The sequence below is a fragment of the Hyla sarda genome, chromosome 5, assembly GCF_029499605.1.
Source record: "Hyla sarda isolate aHylSar1 chromosome 5, aHylSar1.hap1, whole genome shotgun sequence".
In the NCBI taxonomy this organism is placed as follows: Eukaryota; Metazoa; Chordata; class Amphibia; order Anura; family Hylidae; genus Hyla; species Hyla sarda.
The window spans coordinates 182159971-182185191 of NC_079193.1; the positions used below are offsets into that span (position 1 = coordinate 182159971).

Consider the following 25221-nt stretch of genomic DNA (forward strand, 5'->3'; position numbering starts at 1 on the left):
TGCGTCCAAGCGATCTCCTGCTCTGCCGCGGGCAGCGCAGGAGATCGCCGGCGGGACTCAGCTGTCAATCACAGCCGAAGTCCCACCGCAGCTGCCGGGGCCGCGATCGCGCAGGTCCCGGCAGCATTAACCCCATAGATGCCGTGATCAGTTCTGATCACGGCATCTATGGTGTTTGCAGGGAGAGCGCTCTCCCCCTGCCCATCAACGGTGGCGCTGCGATAAAATAAGGGGGATCGAGGGTGTCCAAGACACCCTCGATCCCCCTGAAGAGATAGGAGTGAGGTGGCAGGGGTGCCACCCCTCCTATCCCTGCTATTGATCGGCGGAGCGACCGACCAATAGCAGACTGGGGGCGGGGGGGTTAAAGTTCGGTTCCCCCCGCTATGCCCACCCATCGGTGTCCGGGCACAGCGGGGGGAACCATGTAGTAGCGTCGGCGGTCATTTACCCGGCGGCGGAGCTCCAGATGACGGCAGCGGCTGTGATCATGGCGGCGGTGGAGGTGAGTATGGCGCTGCGTGTCTCTAAACTGTGGCCCTCCAGATGTTGCAAAACTACAACTCCCACCATGCCTTGAAGCTGTTTGCTGTGTTGGCATGCTGGGATTTGTAGTTTTGCAAGATGGGGTTCAGGCTAGAGATCACTGACAGTGGTCTCTAAACTGTAGCCCTCCAGATGTTACAAAACTACAACTCCCAGCATGCCCAGACAGCAGTTTGCTGTCTTAGCTTGCTGAGATTTGTAGTTTTGCAACATCTGGAGGGCCACAGTTTAGAGACCACTGTCAGTGATCTCCAGCCTGAACCACTCTAAATCTTGCAAAACTACAACTCCCAGCATTCAGGAACAGCAAAAGGCTGTCTCGGCATGCTGGGAGTTGTACTTGCGTGCCTCCAGCTGTTGCATAACTACATCTCCCAGCATTCCCTTTGGCAATCAGTACATGCTGAGAGTTGTAGTTCTGCAACAGCTGGGGTTCTATTACCTAACTCATTTTTTTCCACCAGTGTGCCTCCAGCTGTTGCAAAACTACAAATCCCAGCATGCACGTTCTGTCAGTGCATGCTGGGAGTTGTAGTTTTGCCCCCCCCCCATGTGAATGTACAGGTTATATTCACACTGGCGGCAGATTACAGTGAGTTCCCAGCTTCAAGTTTGAGCTGCGGCAAATTTTCCGCTGCAGCTCAAACTCCTAGCGGGAGACTCAGTGTAATCCGCCGCCAGTGTGAATGTAACCTAAAAACACTACACTTCACTAACACAAAATAAAGAGTAAAACACTACATATACACACGTACACAGCCCCCCTTCCCCCCCAATAAAAATGAAAAACGTATCCTACAGCAGTGTTTCCAAAACGGAGCCTCCAGCTGTTGCACAACAAAAACTCAAAGCATTTCCGGACAGCCATTGACTGTCCAAGCATGCTGGGAGTTTTGCAACAGCTGGAGGCACCCTGTTTGGGAATCACTGGCTTAGAATACCCCTATGTCCACCCCCATGCAAATCCCTAATTTAGGCCACAAATGCGCATGGCGCTCTCACTTTGGAGCCCTGTCGTACTTCAAGGCAACAGTTAAGGGCCACATATGGGGTATCGCCGTACTCGGGAGAAATTGCCTAACAAATTTTGGGGGGCTTTTTCTCCTTTTACCCCTTATGAAAAGGTAAAGTTGGGGTCTACACCAACATGTTAGTGTAAAAAAAAACATTTTTGTACACTAACATACTGGTGTTGCCCCATACTTTTAAATTTCACAAGCGGTAAAAGAAAAAAAGCCTCCAAAATTTGTAACGCAATTTCTTCTGAGTACGGAGATACCCCATATGTGGGCACAAAGTGTTCTGAGGGTGCACAACAAGGCTCAGAAGGGAGAGTGCACCATGTACATTTGGTTCTGACATAAGCGCAAAACAATAAATACCCACATGTGACCCCATTTTGGAAACTACACCCCACACGGAATGTAACAAGGGGTATAGTGAGCATTTACACCCCACAGGTGTCTGACAGATCTTTGAAACAGGGGTCTGTGAAAATTTTTAATTTGCACAGCCCACTGTTCCAAAGATCCGTCAAATGCCAGTGGGGTGTAAATTCTCACTGCATCCCTTATTACATTCAGTGAGGGGTGTAGTTTTAAAAATGGGGTCACATGTGGGGGGGTCCACTGTTCAGGCACCACAGGGGGCTTTGTAAATGCACATGGCCAAATTCTCTCTCCAAAAGCTCAATGATGCTCCTTCTCTTCTGAGCATTGTAGTTCGCCCCCGGTGCACTTCATGTCCACTTATGGGGTATTTCCATACTCAGAAGAGATGGGGTTACACATTTTGGGGGGTATTTTCTGCTATTATCCCTTGTAAAAAATTTACATTTGGGGGAAAGCAAGAATTTTAGTGTAAAAAAAATATTTTTTTTTTTACATATGCAAAAGTCGTGAAACACCTGTTGGGTATTAAGGTTCACTTTATCCCTTGTCACGTTCCTCAAGGGGTCTAGTTTCCAAAATGGTATGCCATGTGTTTGTTTTTTTGCTGTTCTGGCACCATAGGGGCTTCCTAAATACGACATGCCCCCCGAGCAAAATTTGCTCTCAAAAAGCCAAATATGACTCCTTCTCTTCTGAGCATTGTAGTTCGCCCGTAGTGCACTTCAGGTCAACTTATGGGGTACCTCCATACTCAGAAGAGATGGGATTACACATTTTGGGGGATATTTTCTGCTATTAACCCTTGCAAAAATGTGAAATTTGGGGGGAAACACACATTTTAGTGAAAACATTTTTTTTTTTTTACATATGCAAAAGTCGTGAAACACCTGTGGGGTATTAAGGCTCACTTAATTCCTTGTTACGTTCCTCAAGGGGTCTAGTTTCCAAAATGGTATGCCATGTGTTTTTTTGTTGCTGTTTTGGCATCATAGGGGCTTCCTACATGCAACATGCCCCCCAAAAACCATTTCAGAAAAACGTACTCTCCAAAATCCCCTTGTCGCTTCTGAGCCCTCTACTGCGCCCGCCAAACAATTTACATAGACATATGAGGTATGTGCTTACTCGAGAGAAATTGGGCTACAAATTCAATTATAAATTTTATCCTTTTACCCCTTGTAAAAATTCAAAAATTGGGTCTACAAGAACATGCGAGTGTAAAAAATGAAGATTTTGAATTTTCTCCTTCACTTTGCTGCTTTTCCTGTGAAACACCTAAAGGGTTAAAACACTTACTGAATGTCATTTTGAATACTTTGGGGGGTGCAGTTTTTATAATATGGTCATTTATGGGATATTTCTAATATGAAGACCCTTCAAATCCACTTCAAACCTGAACTGGTCCATGAAAAATAGCGAGTTTGAAAATTTTGTGAAAAATTGTAAAATTGCTGCTGAACTTTGAAGCCCTCTGATGTCTTCCAAAAGTAAAAACAGGTCAATTTTATGATGCAATCATAAAGTAGACATATTGTATATGTGAATCAAAAAAAAAATATTTGGAATATCCATTTTCCTTACAAGCAGAGAGCTTCAAAGTTAGAAAAATGCAAAATTTTCTATTTTTTTCATCAAATTTGGGGATTTTTCACCAAGAAAGGATGCAAGTTACCACAAAGATTTTCCATTATGTTAAAGTAGAATATGTCACGAAAAAACAGTCTCATAATCAGATTGATAAGTAAAAGCATTCCAGAGTTATTAATGTTTAAAGTGACAGTGGTCAGATGTGCAAAAAAGGGCTGCGTCCTAGAGGTGAAAATGGTCTGTGTCCTAAGGGGTTAAATAGTTATAGAGAAAAAATTAAAATATGTAAAAAACTGATAAAAGCCTCAAAAATAGAGACAGAAAGACTGATTGCTATAGACAGTAAAACTAACCCCAACATTTTCTTTAACTATACAAATAGCAAAAAGGTCAAAAATGAAAGGCCCTTTAAAAATTATGAGGAAGAAATTATAGACGGGGATCGGGAAAATGATAATATATAAAAAATTCTTCTCCACTGTATTCACCGAGGAAAATGAAATGCCAATTGAAATACAGCGAGATAAGGTAAACTACGCAGTACAGGTCACCTTTCTAACCCAGGAAGAAGTACAGTGCCGCCTACAAAAACTCTAAATACACAAATCACTAAGCCCAGATGGCATTCACCCCCTTGTTCTAAAGGAATTAAGTAGTGTAAGTAATGTAATGTAGTAGACAGACCACTATTTTTAATATTCAGGGACTCTATAGTAACAGGGATGGTTCCCCAGGACTGGCACATGGCAATTGTGGTGCCAATACTAAAAAGGGGTCAAAAGGTGACCCCGGGAATTATAGGCCTGTTAGTTTAACCTCTGTTGTATGTATTGTAACGCCGAGCGCTCCGGGTCCCGCTCCTCCCCCGGAGCGCTCGCGGCGTTTGGCTCCTGTTTGCAGCGCCCCGGTCAGACTCGCTGACCGGGAGCACTGCTCTGTGTCCCCCGGTGGGGATGTAATCCACGCAGCGGGACGTGCCTGCCCGCGGGTCGCATCCCGTTCCGTTCACCTGCACCGTCCTCCTGCTCAGTCCTGGCGCCCGCCGGGTCTCTCAGATTTAAAGGGCCAGCTCACTCCCTAAACATATAAACCCACTTCCCCTTCTTGTCCTTGACAGATCTTGTTGCCCTAGTGCCCATAGAAAGCGTTTTGTGTGTTCCATTGCCTGTGTATCCAGACCCTTTGCCGTTGCCCCTGACTACGAATCCTTGCCGCCTGCTTTGACCTTCTGCTACGTCTGACCTCGCCTTGCCTTGTCCTTGTATACCGCGCCTGTCTCAGCAGTCAGTGAGGTTGAGTCGCTATCTGGTGGAACGACCTGGGGGTTACCTGCCGCAGCAAGTCCATCCCGCTTTGCGGCGGGCTCTGGTGAATACCAGTAACCCCTTTAGATTCCGTTCCCCTGGTACGGCCCACGCCATCACCTCACTGACACAGGGACGTGTCCTCCCCGCATACCAGTCCGGACCCTGACATGTATATTGTTTGAGGGTTTCCTAAGGGATGCTATTTTGGAGTATCTTGATGAAAATACATGTATGACTCCATATCAGCATGGCTTTATGAGGGATCGGTCCTGTCAAACTAACCTGACCAGCTTTTATGAGGAGGTGAGCTCCAGGGGAATCGCTGGATGTCATACATCTGGATGTTTCAAAAGCATTTGAGGTTTGGGCTGGGAAGTGGCATATGAGGGTCAACACTGATAAATGTACATGGGGAAGAAAAATCCGGGCTGGGATTGTGTATTAAATGGGAGAACACTTGGGACTACTGACATGGAAAAGGACTTAGGAGTCTTTGTTAACAGGAAATTTAGCTGTAGTGACAAGTGTCGGGCAGCTGCTGCCAAGGCAAATAAAATCATGGGGTGCATCAATAGGGGCAAGGAAATAATTCTACCGCTGTACAAATCACTAGTCAGACCACACATAGAATACTGTGTACAGTACTGGGCACCAGTGTACAAGAAATATATAGTGGAGCTGGAGAGGGTTCAAAGACGGGCAACTAGAGTAATACGGGGAATGGTAGGACTACAGTACCTAGAAAGATTATCAGAATTGTGGTTATTTAGTTTAGAAAAAAGAAGGCTTAGGGGCGACCTAATAACTATGTATAAATATAATATCAGGGGACCGTACAGAGATCTCTACCATGATCTATTTATACCCAGGAGTGTATTCATGACAAGGGGGCATCCTCTACATCTTGTGGAAAGAAGGTTTCTACCCCAGCACAGATGGGGGGTTCTTTACTGTAAGAGCAGTGAGACTATGGAACTCTTTGCCAGAGGAGGTGGAGAGTAACATCGCTGGTTATGTATACTAGATTTATAGGGACAGAACGTTGATCCAGAGATTTATTCTGACTGCCATATTTGGAGTTGGGAAGGAATTTTTACTTCTAGTATGAGGGTTTTTTGCCTTCCTCTAGATCAACTCCGTAGGGACTCATTGGGGATATAGGTTGAACTTGATGGACTCTTTTTTCAACCTTATGAACTATGTTACAATGCCTGGATGTCTGCTGGCACATCTATAAATCTGAAGAAAACAACTTTTATAAATGTCACACACAGTATGTAAATGTGTAAAAGTACTCACTAGGCATGCTGAAGTAGTCACGGCATGATTGACAACCCATCTGTGAGTCTGACCCTGACTGAGCTGCTCAACCATACCTAGATTTTATTATTAGGCATTATTAGACCTTGAATAGGCGTGATTACAGCCCAGGCACCATTACTACTTTAGCAGCTGCATGCCCAACTGACTACTTAAGCTTCATTTACATACTGCATGTGACATTCATAAAAGTAGCTTTCTTCACATTTATAGATGTACCAGAAGACATCCAGGTATGGTAGGACACATGATATTAAGCTCTATAATGAGTCACCACTTGTTGTACAGGGTAAAACTTAGTGATAGGTTCCCTTTAAAAAGATTATCAGACAGGTTTACTTCTCCCGCAGAATAAGTACACAGTTTAAATTTAGACCAAGTAGTCTAGTGATGTGCCACATTTATTACAGTGTACACTTAGGTCAGGTGCCTAATTAGAATCCCATGGGCCCCATGTATACACAGAAACACTTTTACATTTAGATGCAGCTAAACACATGCACGGCTTTACAATAATATTGTATCTAACTTTTTCATTACAGACTATTATTCACTGGTTACTGTTCCTGCTGGTGCTCGTAGCATTCGTGTTTCTGAAATGAATATCTCTACCTCTTTCATCTCTGTACGTAACACACAAAAAAAATACTACCTCAATGGATATTGGACCATCGACTGGCCTGGTCAATATAAATTTGCTGGAGCAGTCTTTGAATACAAAAGACCTTACAATAATCCAGAGACTTTGGTTTCTGCTGGACCAACAAATGAAACAATAGTAGTAGAAGTAAGTATTATTAATTGTATATGCTACATTCACTGAAATACTATTCTTATAAATCCAACCACTTGCTAATGGCTACTGTGTGTATTTACAATTCATGCATTGTAACACTATGCAGCAAAACCTAAGCAGCAGCAGCTTTAAATCCTGCGTATCATATATGCGCAGGATATTTTACATGTGAATAGACCCTAAGGATAGGGTCACAAGTGTTGTATTTTGCTGAGTATTTGCTTCTGCATATTTTCCTACCCATACAAGTCAATTATGCCCATCTGGCCTCTATTCTTTATCCACAACTTCACAAAATACAAGCAAACTGCAGCAATTAGGACACAAAGAAATAAAATACTCGGCTTTAATTTTAGATGTCCATTGGGTACCTTTGGGTATAAAAAGCAAACTAAATGAAAAGTAAAGAAACAATGGGCTTGGCATGAGTTTGCGCTTGATCTTAAGTTCACAAAAGCTGTAGAGCCACAGGTTATATATCACTGATATCATATTTACAAAGAACATAAATAATATTTGTGAGCTCTAAAAGCACTCGCTAGAGTATAATATATACAAATACAGATGATTCCTAAAAGAATTACCCTGAAGGTAACCACAATATTATGCAGAGATAACTTCAGTGAGAGACAATGAGGCTTCTTTCCTAGGAATCTGTGGATTCCCAGTTACAGCTACTGTAATGTATGTTAGGACACAACAATTGCACTTTTATTTTTGTCCCATATGACACATTCTTCAAATACTTCTTTTGTTATGCTTTGTTTCCTCTAAACCTAGTGTGCTACGTTTTCTGCTCCCTGATAACATCTCTCTACTTCATATTTCAAGCCTGTCTAATCTTCAACATGCTGAGATATCATTCTAGATATCCAATTCCCAATCTTGTAATTAATTACATCTGGTATAGGAAATTAGATTTGGATGGGATAAAATACTGCTGGATGTCACTCTCAGCAGCTTTGGGCAGGATGTGGTGTACCACTGGCATTCATATAGATTAACTTACGATTTTCAAATTGCATGCACAAACCATAAAAAAAACTAAGAAGCTAAAATGCAGAATGTGTTCTTTCTAGATTCTACTTCAAGGTAAAAACCCTGGGATAATGTGGGAGTACTCCATACCCAAACAGGAGAATGAGAGGAGGATGCCACCAAAGCACAACTTAACATGGGCCATTATTCGCTCAGAGTGTTCTGCATCCTGTGGAGGAGGTATGATGTTGTGGCTTTCAAATGTACTGCTTTCTCTACAAATGTTATTGCTAGTCTTTAAAGGGGTTGTCCACCAAAAGAAACAACCTGTCTATGGTGTCAAAAAGTATAATAAAGCAATCTACTTATATAATGTTATCCGCCATAGTGCACAGATCTTCCATATTAACTGTGCTGTCTCCCCTCTGAGCTGTGATGTCACAGGCTCTAAATGCATAAATCCAGTCTCTCCTCCCCCTCCCCTACTGTCAGCCGGGATTGGAACGGTGATGCGAAAAGGGGAGCTGGTAGTACTGCTCATTAGTACTGCTATGAAGCCAATTTCTTAAACGGCGCACAATTTGACCATGGCATGTGACTGGGTAAACTACTAGGAATATACTGATAGACGCACTGATAGAAAATGAGATTTAAAACATAATGTTTAATTATCAACCGGTAAAAGCTCCAAAATATTATCAAAAAACATATATCCAATTATGCTGCCATCATAGTGTCCATGCTATATTGCAGTATATAGGCAAATTATTCCATATGCTGGGACTTACATCTATCTGGAATATATACTCTTATCTGCCAGAGAGTTCACAGATAAATAAACACTTCAATATTCCAGAGGTCTGTACTTCTCTATCTCTGTATTACATATGACAGAGAATTATTGCACATGTCCATAAACCTCTATTGCAACTTCCCCATATATGCACGTGATATAGTTGCACACTTGTTCATAGAGCACATATAGTCTGCGGTGCAGTTCGTATCAATAAGGATCCTTAATGACTACCATAAAAAGGTGTATCGGTGGTCATTATAGGGTTTGTCTGGAGAAAATGACTAGCTAGAAGTAGTGTTCAGCCAATCAGTGGCCACAGCAGTTTCGAGCCTCAGTCTCTGGCTAAAATTGGCCAGTTCCTATCACAGGAACTCGGAAGAAGCGGAGACCAGTTATTTTATAAGGCCAAAATGAGTCGTTTTTAGGATCTAATCCTAGTCTTGATCTAAATTCAAATAATGTACCAGATTGTATGTGTGTGCATAAGACCTAAGATAGCAAGGTGGAAGTATAGATTATATATATATATATATATATATATATATATATATATATATATATATGACACACCTTCTCATTCAGAGTTTTCTTTATTTTCATGACTATGAAAATTGTAGTTTCACATTGAAGGCATCAAAACTATGAATTTACTACTTTTTTCACAAAAAAGTGATAATATGTCAAATTCTAGGTTCTAGCCACCTTTCACTTTGATTACTGCTTTGCACACTCTTGGCATTCTCTTGATGAGCTTCAAGAGGTACTCACCTGAAATGGTCTTCCTACAGTCTTGAAGGAGTTCCCAGAGATGCTTAGCACTTGTTGGCCCTTTTTGCCTTCACTCTGTGGTCCAGCTCACCCCAAACCATCTCGATTGGGTTCAGGTCCGGTGACTGTGGAGGCCAGGTCATCTGGCGCAGCACCCCATCACTCTCCTTCTTGGTCAAATAGCCCTTACACAGCCTGGAGGTGTGTTTGGGGTCATTGTCCTGTTAAAAAATAAATGATGGTCCAACTAAACGCAAACCGGATGGAATAGCATGCCGCTGCAAGATGCTGTGGTAGACATGCTGGTTCAGTATGCCTTCAATTTTGAATAAATCTCCAACAGTGTCACCAGCAAAGCACCCCCACACCATCACACCTCCTCCTCCACACCAGCACACCTGTGAAGTGAAAACCATTTCAGGTGACTACCTCTTGAATCTCAACAAGAGAATGCCAAGAGTGTGCAAAGCAGTAATCAAAGCAAAAGGTGGCTACTTTGAAGAACCTAGAATATGACATATTTTCAGTTGTTTCACACTTTTTTTGTTATGTATATAATTCCACACCAATTCATAGTGTTAATGCCTTCAATGTGAATCTACAATTTTAATAGTCATGAAAATAAAGAAAACTCTGAATGAGAAGGTGTGTCCAAACTTTTGGTCTGTACTGTGTATATATATATATTTTTTTTTACTTTAAATTATTGTCCCTAAACATGCTCAATAACCAATTTAGTAGAGGTAGCATACACCATAAAATGGTCCTTTTTTTAGGGTAGTAAACTTGAAGATTTAAGTTATAATGGCCCAGATTTATAAAACTGTGTGGGAGGAAAAATGAAGTGATTTTTCCACAGCAACCAATCATAGCTCAGCTAGCGAGCTCTGGTAAAGTGAAAGCTGAGCTGTGATTGGTTGCTATGGGAAAATCACTAAATTTGTATCTCTCAAAAAGTTTGATAAATCTGGGCCAAGGTCTACCAACAGTTGTTCTTTATTTTAAATCGGTTGGCCTGTTGTATGATATCAATTACACTGCTTAAAAAATAAAGGGAACACTAAGATAACACATCCTAGATCTGAATGAACCAATTGTATGAAATACTTTTGTTTTTACATAGTTGAATGTGCTAACAACAAAATCACACAAAAATTATCAATGGAAGTCAAATTTATCAACCCATGGAGTCACACTCAAAATCAAAGAGGAAAATCACACTATAGGCTGATCCAACTTTGATGTAATGTCCTTAAGATAAGTCAAAATGAGGCTCAGTAGTGTGTATGGTCTCCACGTGCCCGTATGACCTCCCTACTACACCTGGACATGCTTCTGGGCATGCTGGGCAGTCTGTGGTGCAATGTGGCATTGGTGGATGGAGTGAGACATGATGTCCTAGATGTGCTCAATTGGATTCATTTCTGGGGAACGGGCAGGCCGTTGCATAGCATCAATGCCTTCCTCTTGCAGGAACTGCTAACACACGCCAGCCACATGAGGTCTAGCATTGTCTTACATTAGGAGGAACCCAGGGCCAACCACACCAGCATATGGTCTCACATGGGGTCTGAGGATCTCATCTTGGTACCTAATGGCAGTCAGGATTAGTTAGTCTACCTCTGGCAAGCACATGAAGGGCTGTGCGGCCCCCCAAAGAAATGCCACCCCACACCATTACTGACCCACTGCGAAACCTGTCATGCTGGAGGAGGTTGCAGGCAGCAGAACGTTCTCCATGGAGTCTCCAGACTCTGTCACGTCTGTCACATGTGCTCAGTGTGAACCTGCTTTCACAGGGCACCAGTGGTCAATTTGCCAATCTTGGTGTTCTCTGGCAAATGCCAAACATCCTGCAGGGTGTTGGGCTGTAAGCACAACCCCCACCTGTGGATGTCGGGCCCTCATACCACCCTCATGGAGTCTGTTTCTGACCGTCTGAGTGGACACATGCACATTTGTGGCCTGCTGGAGATAATTTTGCAGGGCTCTGGCAGTGCTCCTCCTTGCACAAAGGCGGAGGTAGCGACCCTGCTTCTGGGTCTTTGCCCTTCTATGGCCTCCTCCACGTTTCCTGATATACTGGCCTGTCTCCTGGTAGTGCCTCTAGGCTCTGGACACTATGCTGACAGACACAGCAAACCTTCTTGCCACAGCTCGCATTGATATGCCATCCTGGATGAGCTGCACTACCTGAGCCACTTTTGTTGGTTGTAGACTCCATCTCATGCTACCACTGGAGTGAAAGCAACGCCAGCATTCAAAAGTGACCAAAACATCAGCCAGGAAGCAGAGGAACTGAGAAGTGGTCTATGGTCACCATCTGCAGAACCACATCTTGCTAATTGCCTATAATTTCCACCTGTTGTCTGTTCCATTTGCACAACAGCATGGGAAATTGATTGTCAATCAGTGTTGCTTCCTGAGTGGACAGTGTGATTTCACAGAAGTGTGATTGACTTGGAGTTACATTGTGTTGTTTAAGTGTCCCCTTTATTTTTTTTGAGCAGGTTAGATAGACATTTAGAATTTTCTTTATCATATGTCTATGAAAAAATGGAAAAGTAGCCATTTTCTCTAAGGTTATGTTACAATGTCTTATAATGACACATCTTTGGAAGTACTAAAAATGGCCCACAAACTTGGTGTTGCAGGTGTTGCACTAAAATCAATAGGGATGTTGTTTTTCTTGTGCCAGATTTAAAGTTTTCACTTTGAATGAAGTCAACTGAGCTCTTCTTTGACATTTTTATTTGTGTACCAATATTTTGGCAAATGTGAACGTCACGCTTCAACATTTGGCAGAAAGACGTTACAAAATAAAGCAACATTTTATGTAATGTTGAAAAATAATCATAACTTACCCCACTATACTATACACAGCCAAGAATACAGACAGTCAAGCTGTTAATAATATGAAGCACTATTAAAGTTCTATAGGGCTAATAAATAGAACAAAATTTTACAACCTTACTCTAAATAAAAGCTCTTGCAGCATGAATGCCTCAGAATTCTAACACGAATGTGATCTCAAAGAAGTGATGAATTAACGTCTGTAATACTTCCTTCTCAGTCCAGTTGCCAAAATAAAGGTTCTTAAATGGTTACCACAAACTCCTCATTAAATAAGGCGATAGTTTGATAGTTTTATGCTTTTCTAAGCTAAATATTTGTCATGTGGCAGCCCGCCCCTAAATAATGTATGTAAAATTCAACTGAATATGTAATAATAATAATTTTAATTTAACACACTTAAGTGAGTTTGCATCTTTTTTGCATTTTCTTACAAAGTGTGACTATTGCACATATCCTGTCCACACAGCGACCACTTCAGAGGCACAACAAGGAAACGCCAACAACCAAGCACAATATAAATGAACTAACAATTAATAAAAGACAAACACTATTGATATTTTTCAAGTTGACTGGGGTTGGCCACAGCTTTATTACACAATTTATTAACCCCTTAAGGACGCTGCCTGTTTTAACCTTAATTACCGGGTTTCAATTTTTCAAATCTGGCCTGTGTATTTAAGTTCCTCTGACATGCTTTTAGCGACGAGATTCTGAGATTGTTTTTTTTTTTCGTGACATATTTTACTTTATATTAGTGGTAAATCTTTGCTGATTCATGCAGCGTTTTTTGTAAAAAAAACTCCAAAATATTGTGAAAAATTTTAAAATCGTAATTTTTATTATGGCATTCACAGTACGGTAAAATGTTTTATTTTTGTTATTTTATGTTATTTTTATTCAGTGAGGCGGTATGATTATGGTGATACCCAATTCATATATATATATAGCTTTTTATGATCTTTTTACTTTTCACTATAAAATCCTTTTTCCCATGTTCTGACAACCATAACTTTTTCATCCAGCGCAATTGCGGAAAAGTAGTTAAAATTAATAAAGCACTAGAAAGCTCTGATGCCTTAGGGTGCGTTCACACTGACTAATTCAAGAGGAATTTACTCAAGTAATTAGGCTAGGCTCAGACTACGGAATTTCCTGCCGGAATTTTTGCTTTGAAATTTCCGGCAGAAATTCCGCTTACTATAATGCATAGTGTAGTGAATGGTTTTCCGTTCACAAATTCACACTTCGGAATTTGTGAAGCAGAAAATCCTGGTGAAAAATCCGCTAGAAAATTTCCACCTGAAGAAAGGGGTTGCTCTTGCTTTAGGCGGAAATCCTAGCGGAACACATAGCAGTCTATAGGAGACTGCAGTGTCCGCACGGTCCTAGGCGGAACTCGGAATCTCCGGGCGGAAATTTTCTGCCCGGAGATTCCGTAGTCTGAACCTAGCCTTACTCTTGAATTATCCTCTCCAAATTAATGCACATCTCCTCTGCCCATTGACGTTAATGTTTTTCCTGCTGTCCTGTTCACACTGCAGAAATTCTGCTAGCAGAGTTCCAACGCTGAATTCCTTTCCGCTTAAGGGTATGTCCACACTGAGGAATTGGGGCGGAAATCAAGCAGAAATTTTCTGCCTCAAAATATTGTTACTTTTCCACAAGAACTCACAGAGATTTCACGCGGAATTTCACACGGAATTCCGCGCGGAAATGCAGGTTTCATGCGGAGGAGGAGTATCAAGTATTTCTATTCATAAAATTTTTTTTTTTTTCATGCGGAAATTCCGCGCGAATTCCACGCGGATTCCGCGTGGAAATGCTTCTGGCTCAAAAAAAAAAAAAAGTAACATTGATCTCTATGGGAGAACGACGCTGATTCCGCCTGAAAGAAAGAACATGTTCTTTCTTCAAGCGGAACAGACTTCCTCGTCAGAATTCTGCTTGAGAAAATTCCTCAGTGTGAACTGAGGGGCAGAAATTCTGCACAGCTCTATGGGGATTTTCACTGCTGAATGAATTGGAGAGGAAAATGCGAGCAGAATTACTCGTGGAGATTCCTCACCAATTCCTCAGTGTGAACATACCCTTAAGAAAGAAAATGTTAATTCTTCAAGCGGAATCCGCGAGCAGAATCCAATAAAAGTCAATGGTAAAAAAAAATTCTGGCCGACTTAGTTTTCAAGCAGAATTCGAACGGAATTCAATCGGAATTCAAGTGGAATTCAGAGAAGTAGATTAAATAGCCTCCTCCTTCATTCCTCTTCATTTCCGCATGGAAATTCCGTTTTGAATTCCGCTTGATGGATAAAATGACAGAAGGCAACAATTTCCTGATCGAAATTATTCCTCATGAATTCCTCAGTGTGAACGCTCCCTTAAATTTTTTTATTCTGTCATTATGTCCGGGCTGACACAATTATAAAAATTTACTTTGGCTTGGCTTACCTCCTGCTTTACCTCACACTGTCGCTCAGCTAATTGCTGGCCACAGCAATGTCCACCTCAGTGGTAATAGGCTGAGCCCCAGTGTGATGTACCGTATATACTCGAGTATAAGCAGAGTTTTTCAGCACGATTTTTCGTGCTGAAACGCCCCCCTTGGCTTATACTCGAGTGAACAAAAAACGATTCTGGCTTAGCTGTGAGGGGATGGGCCAGGCCATCCATCTTCGGCCATCTATGCTGCAGGGACCATCCAGTGGGGAGGGCTAGTCGTTTTGGGCTGTCCATCTTCACCGGGAGGCCCTCTTCTCCGCTCCGGGCTGACCCCGAACTAGTGACGCTGCAATGGACCTGCGCTTCGTCGTCAACGCAACATCACTAATCTGTGGCCGGCCCGGAGCAGAGGAGAGGGCCTCCTGGTGAAGATGGACAGCCCGGAACGACTAACCCTCCCCACCGGATGGTCCCTGCAGCATAGATGGCCGAAGATGGACGGCCCGGACCAGCTCACCCTTCCTTCCCACGAGAAAGCAACAACTGGGGAGGTGAGTAGAAAACAAAAGGGGGGTCTGGATGATGACTAAGGGATTGACAGGCGGTGATGATGAAGGGGGGATGATGAGGAGGGGGATGATGACAGGGTGATGATGAGGGTGATGATGACGGGGGTCTGGAAGATGACAGGGGGGATGATGAGATGGGGGATAATGCATTTCCCACCCTAGGATTATAGTCAAGTCAATAACTTTTCCTAGGTTTTTGGGGTGAAATTAGGGGCCTCGGCTTATATTTGGAATGGCTAATACTAGAGTATGTACGTTGTTAAAGCCCAGGCCCAGCCTTCTTCCTGGTGCCCAGGCCTGATACGTCACACTGGAAATTAGCTGAGTGGAAGTGTGACATATCAGGCCCCAGAAGCAGGGAGAATGCCTCACTGGAGGACGGAAAGGCGCTACTGGCAGCTCTGGGGGAAAAGTTTATTTCTTTAGTTGAGGCAACCTGAGCATAATGGCAGAATAAAAAATGTTGTTGGATCTGAAACAGTAGTGTACCTGGCCCGCTTCCAGCAAGAAAATGTAATGCTTATTTTTTTCCATGCAGATTTAAGCTGGCCTTTACCCTGACACTATTTGTCTTTTGTTATACATTAAATCATTATATTTTGGTCACACTGCTGAATGGAAAGGCATAACCAGACTACTGACCTAGCATTTTGCTAATGAGTAATGTCCATGAGTAGAAACAAAGGAACACATTTAGTTTTTAATAATGGGTGACAGTAGAATCAAAGGAGGAAACTTTTTGCAACTAATTATGCACAAGTGTCAATTACATTTTTATGTCCTACAAGCTTCAGCTATCTAGTAACCACAACAGCTGGACCCATGCTTTGTGATATAAAATCTACTAGATGAAAAACCATTTTAGGAAGACATGTGGTTTATCTATTTACTATACTTTTCCTACATGGAAATCCTACATTGAATGACAAATGAAATGACTTTTATGCTTTGATTTCGAATGCAAAATTACACGTTTTCTAATGCTGCATTCTAGAGGAGACTTTTCATCATTTTTTATTTTATAGGTTGTATATAGGGAAATATTGGCAACAAAAAAACTAAAAAATATTTGCACATACTGTTTTAAGTTAGTTGGTTCAATCAATATATACCATAAAAATGAACCCTCTATTTCTCCTGAAAAAAAAATGTTGCCTCCTCAATGATGCCTCCTCTATAGCAGCACATCATGCAAATGGTGTACCAGTTTTCTCCCGTAATGTAGTGTTTGACAGATTTACCAACAGAGCAAAGGGACTGTTAATTAATCTTACATTGCTCTCAACTATGTTTGCCGAGACCTTATCTAGCTAGAAAAGTGTCATAAGATTTTCATTAAACACTCAAGAATAAGGTGGCTTATAAGTCTTTGAAGTGTAACTTCACTATAGTTACTCACATGTATTCAAATTCTGTATCTACATCCCTATACTGTGATACCTTTGTGATAACAGGTATCCTCAGAAACAACCCCTTCTGTCAGTTTTTGCAACCTCCTGTTATTTTACAAACACTTTTGTGGGCCCATATAAAAACTGCACAAAGTAGATCTTAAAAATGGAGAGGAAGCACAAAGTATATTAGAATGCTTGCACAATATTTTACACCTAACCAACTCCCTAATGTTTCCTAGAGGTGAAAGTAACCTGTCCAATATGTATATTATACTGAAATATATGTCTAATGGCCCGAAAGATAAGATTTACATTGTTTGTCCTATTGTAGGTTACATGAACACCAAAGAAGCATGCTACAAAGATATGCGGATTCAGGTCAATACTTCATTCTGTAATGCAAAGCATCGACCTATCACTGGACGAGTCCCTTGTAACTTACAAGCCTGTTCCCCAGGGTAAGTTAAAAATCTGCACATATAAAGAATGAATCAACATCATATGATAAATCAGTTTTACTACAAAATTGTTTGTAGCTGTCATCTCAAAAAAGCAGGAAAAAGAGTTTCCAAGTTCAATGATCACAATGATTATCCAGCCAGTCTGTTATCATAGTGTAGTAAGAAGTTAACCCCTTAGGTACTCAGCCCATTTTCACCTTAAGGACCCTTTTTTGCAATTCTGACCACTCTCACTTTATGCATTAATAATTCTGGGATGATTTTTCCTTTTTATTTTGATTCCGAGATTGCTTTTTCGTGACATATTCTACTTTAACATAGGGGTAAATTTTCGTCGTTACTTGCATCCTTTCTTGGTGAAAAATCCAAAAATTTCATGAAAATCAAAGAATTCAAAAAGACATTCAGAAAGTGTGTTAACCCTTTAGGTGTTTCACAAGAATAGCAGCAAAGTGGAGGAGAAAAATCAAAATCTGAATTTTTTACACTAACATGTTCTTGTAGCCCCATTATTTTTCATTTTTAAAAGTGGTATAAGGAGAAAAAGTTGTAACCCAATTTTTCTCAAGCATGGAAATACCCCATATGTTGACATAAAGTGCTCTGCGGGCTCACAACATGGCTCAAGAGGGAAAGAGCAACTGTGGGATTTTAGAGAGCAAATTTAGCTGTCATGGTTTTTGGGGCCATGTTGCATTTAGGGAGCCCCCATGGTGCCAGAACAACAAAAAAAACCTCCACATGGCACACTATTTGGGAAACTACACCCCTCAAGGAATGTAACAAGGGGTAAAGTGAGCCTTAACACCTCACAGGTGTTTGACGACTTTGCGAAGAAGTTAGACATGAAAATGGAAAATTTGATTTTTAACACTAAAATGCTGGTGTTACTTAAAAATTTTTATTTTCACATGTGTAATAGGAGAAAATGGACCCCAAAATTTGAAGCCCAATTTCTGCCAATTAAAAAAACGCCCCATATGTGGACGTTAAGTGCTCTGCTGGTGAACTACAGGTCTTAGAGTAGAAGAGCCATTGGACTCTTAGAGAGAATTTTGCTGGAATTGAAGTCGGCGGCCATGTGCATTTTCAAACCTCCCATGGTGCCAGAACAGCAGAAACCCCCCCCACATGTGACACCATTTTGCAAACTGCACCCCCCCTCCCCCCCCCCCCCCCAGGAACATAACAAGGGTTACAGTGAGTACTTACACCTCACAGGTTTTTGAACAGTGGACCATAAATTGAAAAATATTATTTTTTTTACACTAAAATGCTGGGGTTAGCCAATTTTTAACATTTTCACAAGAGGTAATGGGAGAAATTGGGTTACAAATTTTGGAGGGCTTTTTCTCCTGACTATGGAAATACATCCACATATGGGGTAACGTGCTGGGCGGGCTCACAACAAGGCTCAGAAGTCATAGAGGTCAGTTTGCATTTGTGGCCTACGGCATATCAATAGCTGACGGTTACATACATTCAGAGGAAAATACAAAAATTAAACACCCACATGTGACACCATTACAGAAAGTACCCCCCCCCCCCCCCCTGAGGAATGGGTATAGGGGTAAAGAGGACATTTTGAATCACAGGTGTTTCCTAAATTTATTTTTCAGGAATGGATGGAAGGTAGCTTTTGAAAATTGTCATTTTCAACTTATGCTCTGCTTCATCTTTCTGTGAACAACTAACATGCAACTCTGAATTGTCGCCTGGAAATACGACAGAGCTCATGAGCATGAACTCTTTGCATTTGAGGCCAATGTTTCTTACGGACCAGACAGTTACATACATTCAGAGGAAAATACAAGAAATGAACACCCACATGTGAGAATTTTACAAACAGTACACCCCCTAGGGAAGGTGTATAGGGGTGAAGTGGAGATTTGGAACAGACGGGTGTTCCCTAAATTTATTTCAGGCATGGATGAAGTGTAGTTTGGGGAAAATGAAAATTTTTGTACTGATATGCCAATTATTTTACCAGAATGATGACCCAGAGTATAGCCAAAAGTAAAAATGATGCTTGCCCCAAACCCTATGCTCTGAATAATCATACTGGGAATGTGATGTGTGTGGCCATCCCTATTCTTTTACCTCAAATGCGCACCCCGCTCAGGTGGGGAGAGAGCACTTGAGGCAACTGCAAACCCCCCAATGCTGTTGGCTCGGGACCCTTTTTTTTTTTTTTTTTTTTGGGGGGGGGGAGGGGGGAGATATTATCAGGGGTATTGGGAAATAGGTTTTTGAGGCTTTGTTTTTTTGGGGGTGTTTGGTTTTAAAATTTGGAACTGGTACATTGGAGTCGAATTCTGGGGAATTAAAATTAGGGGAAAGGATAAAAAATGTAATGCAATTTCTAATGCACAGGCCTGGATGATCGGGGCAAGTGTCACACCGAGTGGTGGTGTCCTTCCGAATCCCCCTCCTGTGACACACTCTGCATTTTTTCTGGGATCGTACCTTCTTTCCAGTGTGGGGGACCTCACCTGGAAAGTGTTGGCCAAGGACCGAAGTTCCAGAGGTGGTCTTACCCGCTCTTTGGCGGTCACCAAAGATTAGGGCCTTTAAAACTTCACCTTGGAACTGCAAGAATGTCCCTGTGTTGCCAGCATACTAGGACAGTACAAAAGAGTTTTACATGGCAACCTGTACCATGTAGACCGCAACTGATAGATCACTGATAAGATCACTGATAAATCACTGACAGCGGTGGGGCAGGCTGCACACACAGGTATGGTCTGTCCACACAGCATAGGTCTGCTACTGGTGGCACGGACCAACTATAGGTGCAAAAAATAAAATAAAAAAGATGCTTTTAATCCCAGAAAAAGCGCCTGCGCCACAAAAAAAGCTGATCAGTACTACGGGACTGACCAGCGGTGGGTGGGCTTTAGCTAACGGAAGAGGGTCGGCCACACAGATGGCAAAAAATCTATATATATTACACCACTGATCATCCACCACTGATCATCCTCCTCCCAATGACCCGGAATCGCCACAGCGATCGCCGATATGGGGGGTCCTCAGGACCGGGATGCCTGCTGAATGAGTTCACCCGGCATCCCGGTCCGATCCACGCCCAGCGAGCGGGGAGGACTGAAATCGCCGCAAATCACTGGTCTGAATTGATCAGCGATTTGAGGCAATCGCCGACATGGGGAGTCTCCGGACCCACCCTCGGCGATGTGCCGGGATGCCTGCTGAATGATTTCAGCAGGCATCCCGGTCCCCACCCGGCAAGCGGCAGAGACCGAACATACTTAGGGCGTACAGGTATGCCCTGAGTCCTTAAGGATCGAGGATGCAGGACTTATGCATACGCTCTGCGTCCCCAAGAGGTTAAACCTTAACCCTTTTGACTCTACTTTTTAGTGGTAACCACTGATGACATTAAATTTACTTATTATGTAAATATGTTGTTTGTTACGCCGAGCGCTCCGGGTCCCCGCTCCTCCCCGGAGCGCTCGCTTCACTCCCTCCGCTGCAGCGCCCCGGTCACGTCCTCTGACCCGGGGCGCTGCGATCCCGCTGCCAGCCGGGATGCGATTCGCGATGCGGGTAGCGCCCGCTCGCGATGCGCACCCCGGCTCCCCTACCTGACTCGCTCCCCGTCTGTTCTGTCCCGGCGCGCGCGGCCCCGCTCCCTAGGGCGCGCGCGCGCCGGGTCTCTGCGATTTAAAGGGCCACTGCGCCGCTGATTGGCGCAGTGGTTCCAATTAGGGTTTTCACCTGTGCACTTCCCTATATTACCTCACTTCCCTTGCACTCCCTTGCCGGATCTTGTTGCCTTAGTGCCAGTGAAAGCGTTCCTTGTGTGTTCCTTGCCAGTGTTTCCAGACCTTCTGCCGTTGCCCCTGACTACGATCCTTGCTGCCTGCCCCGACCTTTTGCTACGTCCGACCTTGCTTCTGCCTACTCCCTTGTACCGCGCCTATCTTCAGCAGCCAGAGAGGTGAGCCGTTGCTAGTGGATACGACCTGGTCACTACCGCCGCAGCAAGACCATCCCGCTTTGCGGCGGGCTCTGGTGAAAACCAGTAGTGGCTTAGAACCGGTCCACTAGCACGGTCCACGCCAATCCCTCTCTGGCACAGAGGGTCCACTACCTGCCAGCCGGCATCGTGACAGTAGATCCGGCCATGGATCCCGCTGAAGTTCCTCTGCCAGTTGTCGCTGACCTCACCACGGTGGTCGCCCAGCAGTCACAACAGATAGCGCAACAAGGCCAACAGCTGTCTCAACTGACCGTTATGCTACAACAGTTGCTACCACAGCTTCAGCAGTCATCTCCTCCGCCAGCTCCTGCACCTCCTCCGCAGCGAGTGGCCGCTCCTGGGATACGCTTATCCTTGCCGGATAAATTTGATGGGAACTCTAAGTTTTGCCGTGGCTTTCTTTCCCAATGTTCCCTGCATCTGGAGATGATGTCGGACCTGTTTCCCACTGAAAGGTCTAAGGTGGCTTTCGTAGTCAGTCTTCTGTCCGGAAAAGCCCTGTCATGGGCCACACCGCTCTGGGACCGCAATGACCCCGTCACTGCCTCTGTACACTCCTTCTTCTCGGAAATCCGAAGTGTCTTTGAGGAACCTGCCCGAGCCTCTTCTGCTGAGACTGCCCTGTTGAACCTGGTCCAGGGTAATTTTTCCGTTGGCGAGTATGCTGTACAATTCCGTATACTTGCTTCAGAATTGTCCTGGAATAATGAGGCCCTCTGCGCGACCTTCAAAAAAGGCCTATCCAGCAACATTAAAGATGTTCTGGCCGCACGAGAAATTCCTGCTAATCTACATGAACTTATTCACCTAGCCACTCGCATTGACGTGCGTTTTTCTGAAAGGCGTCAGGAACTCCGCCAGGATATGGACTCTGTTCGCACGAGGCGTTTCGTCTCCTCGGCTCCTCTCTCCTCTGGTCCCCTGCAATCTGTTCCTGTGCCTCCCGCCGTGGAGGCTATGCAGGTCGACCGGTCTCGCCTGACACCTCAAGAGAGGACACGACGCCGTATGGAGAACCTCTGCCTGTACTGTGCTAGTACCGAACACTTCCTGAGGGATTGTCCTATCCGTCCTCCCCGCCTGGAAAGACGTACGCTGACTCCGCACAAAGGTGAGACAGTCCTTGATGTCTACTCTGCTTCTCCACGTCTTACTGTGCCTGTGCGGATGTCTGCCTCTGCCTTCTCCTTCTCTACAGTGGCCTTCTTGGACTCTGGATCTGCAGGAAATTTTATTTTGGCCTCTCTCGTCAACAAGTTCAACATCCCGGTGACCAGTCTCGCCAGACCCCTCTACATCAATTGTGTAAATAATGAAAGATTGGACTGTACCATACGTTTCCGCACGGAACCCCTTCTTATGAGCATCGGATCTCATCATGAGAGGATTGAACTTTTGGTCCTCCCTAATTGCACCTCGGAGATTCTCCTTGGACTTCCCTGGCTTCAACTTCATTCCCCAACCCTGGATTGGTCCACTGGGGAGATCAAGAGTTGGGGGTCCTCTTGTTCCAAGAACTGTCTAAAACCGGTTCCCAGTAACCCTTGCCGTAACTCTGTGGTTCCTCCAGTAACCGGTCTCCCTAAGGCCTATATGGACTTCGCGGATGTTTTCTGCAAAAAACAAGCTGAGACTCTACCTCCTCACAGGCCTTATGATTGCCCTATCGACCTCCTCCCGGGTACTACTCCACCCCGGGGCAGAATTTATCCTCTCTCTGCCCCAGAGACTCTTGCCATGTCCGAATACGTCCAGGAGAATCTAAAAAAGGGCTTTATCCGTAAATCCTCCTCTCCTGCCGGAGCCGGATTTTTCTTTGTGTCCAAAAAAGATGGCTCCCTACGTCCTTGCATTGACTACCGCGGTCTTAATAAAATCACGGTTAAGAACCGCTACCCCTTACCCCTCATCTCTGAACTCTTTGATCGCCTCCAAGGTGCCCACATCTTCACTAAATTGGACTTAAGAGGCGCCTATAACCTCATCCGCATCAGAGAGGGGGACGAGTGGAAGACGGCATTTAACACCAGAGATGGACACTTTGAGTATCTGGTCATGCCCTTTGGACTGTGCAATGCCCCTGCCGTCTTCCAAGACTTTGTCAATGAAATTTTTCGTGATCTGTTATACTCCTGTGTTGTTGTATATCTGGACGATATCCTAATTTTTTCTGCCAATCTAGAAGAACACCGCCAGCATGTCCGTATGGTTCTTCAGAGACTTCGTGACAACCAACTCTATGCCAAAATTGAGAAATGTCTGTTTGAATGCCAATCTCTTCCTTTTCTAGGATATTTGGTCTCTGGCCAGGGACTACAGATGGATCCAGACAAACTCTCTGCCGTCTTAGATTGGCCACGCCCCTCCGGACTCCGTGCTATCCAACGCTTTTTGGGGTTCGCCAATTATTACAGGCAATTTATTCCACATTTTTCTACCATTGTGGCTCCTATCGTGGCTTTAACCAAAAAAAATGCTGATCCCAAGTCCTGGCCTCCTCAAGCAGAAGACTCCTTTAAACGACTCAAGTCTGCCTTTTCTTCGGCTCCCGTGCTCTCCAGACCTGACCCTTCCAAACCCTTCCTATTGGAGGTTGATGCCTCCTCAGTGGGAGCTGGAGCTGTTCTTCTACAAAAAAATTCTTCCGGGCATGCTGTCACTTGTGGTTTTTTCTCTAGGACCTTCTCTCCAGCGGAGAGGAACTACTCCATCGGGGATCGAGAACTTCTAGCCATTAAATTAGCACTTGAGGAATGGAGGCATCTGCTGGAGGGATCAAGATTTCCTGTTATTATCTACACCGACCACAAGAACCTCTCCTACCTCCAGTCTGCCCAACGGCTGAATCCTCGCCAGGCCCGGTGGTCTCTGTTCTTTGCCCGATTTAATTTTGAGATTCACTTTCGTCCTGCCGATAAGAACATTAGGGCCGATGCTCTCTCTCGTTCCTCGGATGCCTCAGAAGTTGATCTGCCTCCGCAACACATCATTCCACCTGACTGCCTGATCTCCACTTCTCCTGCCTCCATCAGACAGACTCCTCCAGGAAAGACCTTTGTTTCTCCACGCCAACGCCTCGGAATCCTCAAATGGGGTCACTCCTCCCATCTTGCAGGTCATGCGGGCATCAAGAAATCTGTGCAACTCATCTCCCGCTTCTATTGGTGGCCGACTCTGGAGACGGATGTTGGGGACTTTGTGCGAGCCTGCACTATCTGTGCCCGGGATAAGACTCCTCGCCAGAAGCCCGCTGGTTTTCTTCATCCTCTGCCTGTCCCCGAACAGCCTTGGTCTCTGATTGGTATGGATTTTATTACTGATTTACCCCCTTCCCGTGGCAACACCGTTATTTGGGTGGTCGTTGATCGATTCTCCAAAATGGCACATTTCATCCCTCTTCCTGGTCTTCCTTCTGCGCCTCAGTTGGCTAAACAATTTTTTGTACACATTTTTCGTCTTCACGGGTTGCCTACGCAGATTGTCTCGGATAGAGGGGTCCAATTCGTGTCTAAATTCTGGAGGGCTCTCTGTAAACAACTCAAGATTAAATTAAATTTTTCCTCTGCATATCATCCCCAGTCCAATGGACAAGTAGAAAGAATTAACCAGATCCTGGGTGATTATTTGCGACATTTTGTTTCCTCCCGCCAAGATGACTGGGCAGATCTCCTTCCATGGGCCGAATTCTCGTATAACTTCAGGGTCTCTGAATCTTCCTCCAAATCCCCATTTTTTGTGGTGTACGGCCGTCACCCTCTTCCCCCCCTCCCTACCCCCTTGCCCTCTGGTCTGCCCGCTGTGGATGAAATTTCTCGTGACCTTTCCATTATATGGAGAGAGACCCAAAATTCTCTCTTACAGGCTTCTTCACGCATGAAGAGGTTCGCGGATAAGAAAAGAAGAGCTCCCCCCGTTTTTTCCCCTGGAGACAAGGTATGGCTCTCCGCTAAATATGTCCGCTTCCGTGTCCCTAGCTACAAGTTGGGACCACGCTATCTTGGTCCTTTCAAAAT

General features: G+C 44.0%; 1 protein-coding gene across 2 annotated transcripts in view; it reads left to right on the plus strand.

Annotated features, from left to right (window-relative positions):
• Positions 1–25221, plus strand: part of ADAMTS16 (ADAM metallopeptidase with thrombospondin type 1 motif 16) — a 263619-nt gene that overhangs the window by 162242 nt on the left and 76156 nt on the right. For both annotated transcript variants that reach the window (XM_056520819.1, XM_056520820.1), the window contains 3 exons: positions 6694–6938; positions 8027–8165; positions 17079–17205. In XM_056520819.1, the coding sequence (XP_056376794.1) occupies positions 6694–6938; positions 8027–8165; positions 17079–17205 (511 nt within the window). The remainder of the gene's footprint in view (positions 1–6693; positions 6939–8026; positions 8166–17078; positions 17206–25221) is intronic.